Here is a 3,238-nt window from a genome sequence, read left to right as displayed (position 1 = left end):
GCATGTGGCGTCCCCCTCGTTTGTTCTCCGATGTCGACACTTCGGTGTCTGAAAGTTCCGAGGCTAGTGAGTTCCGGGTGCCCAGCTGTCTGCGTCCGGTTTGGTGCAGTTGTGGTTCCCAAAGCCTCCACTATATCCCTTTTTCTCCCTGCATCCTGGGGGAGGGGAGTGTCCACCAAAAATCACCCAGAGAAAGCAATAATGATGATTATCATTATGGTTATGAAAACTGGCATGAAAACAGATGCTATTAATAATTAAAATAATTTTAAAATTACAGACAACAGGCTTCTTTCAGAGTTAGAAACTTTTGAGAGTCAAGGATGGTGGCTCGTACCAGGAATTCAGTCAGTAATCAGGAGGCTGAGGCCAGTCAGGACCTACACATTGAGTTTCATTCTAGGCTGGGTTACAAGGTATACAAAACAACCCAAACAAAACACCACCTAAAATTTTGTAGACAATATTATTTCTATTAATATATCTGGAAGATGATGTATAAATTTTTGTTTTAGAGCATTAGGATCACAGAAGTTTAAATAGTTTTAAATAGTTTTTATGACTTTATTAGCATATTGTTTTTAATAGCCTGGTGTAGTGACACATAACCTTTAATCCCAGCACTTGGGAGGCAGAGGCAGGTGGATTTCTATGAGTTCAAGGCCAGCCTGGTCTACAAAGCTAGTTCTAGAACAGTCAGGGCTACACAGAGAAACCCTGTCTAAAAAAACCAGAGAGAGAGAGAGAGAGAGAGAGAGAGAGAGAGAGAGAGAGAGAGACACACAGAGAGAGATCTCCTGGTTTTAAACCTTCACTCTGTAACTAAGTCATGGCCCTGACAGCCCTAACAAGCTAGGGTTGGGCACCCATCCTCAATACATCCGTGAAAGAGACAACTAAGGCTGCATGATAGTGCAGCATGTAAAGACACCGACTGCCAAGCTGGCCATGTGCACGCGACATAAATAAAAATAAAGAGATAAGAATTACTAAAAAGCAGAGAAAAGAGGTTTATTCAATGTGCTCACATGTGGTAGAGTAACAACTAATGAGGTCTAGTAACTCTCCCCACAAGTTCTTGGGGTTCTGAAATGAGACTTCGGTTTAAGTAGAGAGCAAGAAGTACGCTTAGCTACATTACTATATGGTCAAGGTTGTTAAATTTCAAACTTGGGAAAAATGGCTGAGTTGCCTATTTAACATATCAAAGTGAATCTGGCCTCCAGGTTTTCCCAGCATTCCTCAGTCCCTACCTGCTGGCACACCTCTGCCTTCTACCCTGAACTCTCTAGGCCAGGGGCTGGGCTGCCCTTGCCCCAGAGGCTCTTCCCTATATAATCCAGAATCTTTGGTCACCTGCCCCTTTGGTCGCCTGGCTGCTGCACCAGGTTCTCCCCTCTCCCCCCCCCCCCCCCCCCATGGCCCAGCTCAACCTGGTCAGGTCCACTCTGGACTTTCCCAGATGTCCCTGCCTGTCTCTAGCTACACTCTGCCTTTTATCTATTATAAACCTCCTCCACTATGCCTAGGAGCATCATGGCCTTCCCTTTCCTTTTTAGTTCTTTATTTCATTCCGAGGTGTGGTCTTGCCCATAATCTACTCATTGATGTCACACAGTGATCTGATAGATTGTCAGAACTGAGTGAAATCTCTTCCTGAGAGGCAAGGCCTTCAGTGGCTGGCCCCAAGTCTTCAGCCTTTCCCCTCTACCAGAATGGGATTCCTGGGGAAATTTTAATTCTTTGGGGACAATAGTCTCATAGCATAAGTGTCTGTCTTTAAATTGTCATTGTAACATCCTGTCAGGGTGACTCCATTCTAAAGAGCAGCCCCTCCCTTTGTCCATCAGATTATGATTCTGTTGCTTCCTTTTTGAATTCTCTTCACCTGGCTTTGTTCTAGGAGGGAAAGACCTGGGTTGACGGCTCTTCAGAGTTTAGAAGGGGTCAGATCACCCCTCTCCTAGGACCCCCGATTTCTTGCTGTGTGAAGAGGTGCTTTTCCTGCTCTGAGGAAGCATCCTTTCGTCCCAGTTCACCAGGTATTTACACGTGAACAAGAAATCTGTTTCTGCGGGGCTCAGCTTCTCAAGGGGAATTGAGGCCACCCTCCCTCAGGGAGATGAGCCCACCAGCCAGCTCCTGGGTTCTGGTCACGAGCTTCTAGCAGGTGCTTCCTCCCAGCACACTTCCACGGGACCAAGGCAGAGCCACAAAGGCTGCCGTCTCACCATTCTGGTAAGTGACGCTCCAGAGCCCCAGAAAGCTCGGGAGGGTGGTGAGCAGGAACCAGGGTGCAATGACCCCCTTCTCAAAGCAGGGAGGAGAGTGTTTCCCAGCCGGCAAGGGCCCCAGGAGCAGTGGCTGTGGGAAGCAGACTGCTGCAGGTCACAAGCCATGGCCTGGACTTCTGTCCTGATCATGCTGCTGGCCCACCTCACAGGTAAGGGAACTCCTGGGGCCTAGAGCCTCCTTGCCCCTCCTCTTGCCTTGCTCTGCTCGGGTGATGGGCACGCTTTTGTCTTCCCAGGTGGTGGCTCTCAGCCCGTGTTGCATCAACCTCCATCTGCCTCTTCCTCGCTTGGAACCACCATTCGTCTCACCTGCGCCCTGAGCAGCAACTATAGCATCGACATTTACAGCATTTACTGGTACCAGATGAGGCCAGGTCACCCTCCCAGGTTCCTGCTGGGACATTTCTCACACTCAGACAAGCCCCTGGGTCACAAGATACCGGCTCGCTTCTCCGGTTCCAAAGACGTGGCCAGGAACCTGGGGTATCTGAGCATCTCTGAACTGCAGCCTGAGGACGAGGCTGTATATTACTGCGCCATGGGGCCCCGGAGCCAGGAAAGGGAGAAGTGGATGGAAAGGGAGAGAGAAGGAGAAAAGTAGTTCTAGATTCGGGATCCCAGCCTCTAGAGACATTCAGACCCTGAACTTTAGGTGCAGTTTGCTTTGCTCGGCTAGGCTGGTAGAGGGAGGAGGGGTAGAGCATGGGGCTTCGCAGAGCCAAGGAGATGGAGCCATTCAGCTTTCCCTTGTCTTGCAGTGTTGCTGTGGGCCCCATTGGAGGCTGGGTTATAGAATTAAAGCTGTTTCTCTGAGTTTGGTTTGACTGGTTTGTGATCTCAGAACCAATGTAAGAACTGGCTAGTCCCTGGAACCTGACTAGTGGTTCTCAGCTTGGCCAGGCACCGTGAACAACAAGCTCATTATGATCACGGGGCAAGTGGGT

The 3,238-nt window shown here is 49.3% G+C and overlaps 1 protein-coding gene across 1 annotated transcript; it reads left to right on the top strand.

Annotated features, from left to right (window-relative positions):
* The first annotated feature begins 2,139 nt into the window (after nt 1-2,139).
* On the top strand, nt 2,140-3,020 carry Vpreb1 (V-set pre-B cell surrogate light chain 1). Its single transcript, XM_041678189.1, has 3 exons — nt 2,140-2,238; nt 2,318-2,443; nt 2,531-3,020. The coding sequence occupies exons 2-3, from the start codon at nt 2,398-2,400 to the stop codon at nt 2,893-2,895; spliced, it is 411 nt and encodes a 136-aa protein (XP_041534123.1). The 5' UTR covers nt 2,140-2,238; nt 2,318-2,397; the 3' UTR covers nt 2,896-3,020.
* The last annotated feature ends 218 nt before the right edge of the window (nt 3,021-3,238 follow it).

This window comes from Microtus oregoni, unplaced genomic scaffold, assembly GCF_018167655.1.
Source record: "Microtus oregoni isolate MIOR12 unplaced genomic scaffold, Mior012 000029F_ref0000214, whole genome shotgun sequence".
Taxonomy (NCBI): Eukaryota; Metazoa; Chordata; class Mammalia; order Rodentia; family Cricetidae; genus Microtus; species Microtus oregoni.
Note: the sequence above shows the minus strand (reverse complement) of the source record. Positions and strands in the feature narration are given on the sequence as shown.

Excerpts from the sequence above, each read along its gene's own strand:
- Vpreb1 (XM_041678189.1), top strand. The coding sequence starts at position 2,398 with ATGGCCTGGACTTCTGTCCTGATCATGCTGCTGGCCCACCTCACAG. Across the intron at positions 2,444-2,530 it reads GCTGCTGGCCCACCTCACAG|GTGGTGGCTCTCAGCCCGTG; the intron begins GTAAGGGAACTC and ends TTGTCTTCCCAG.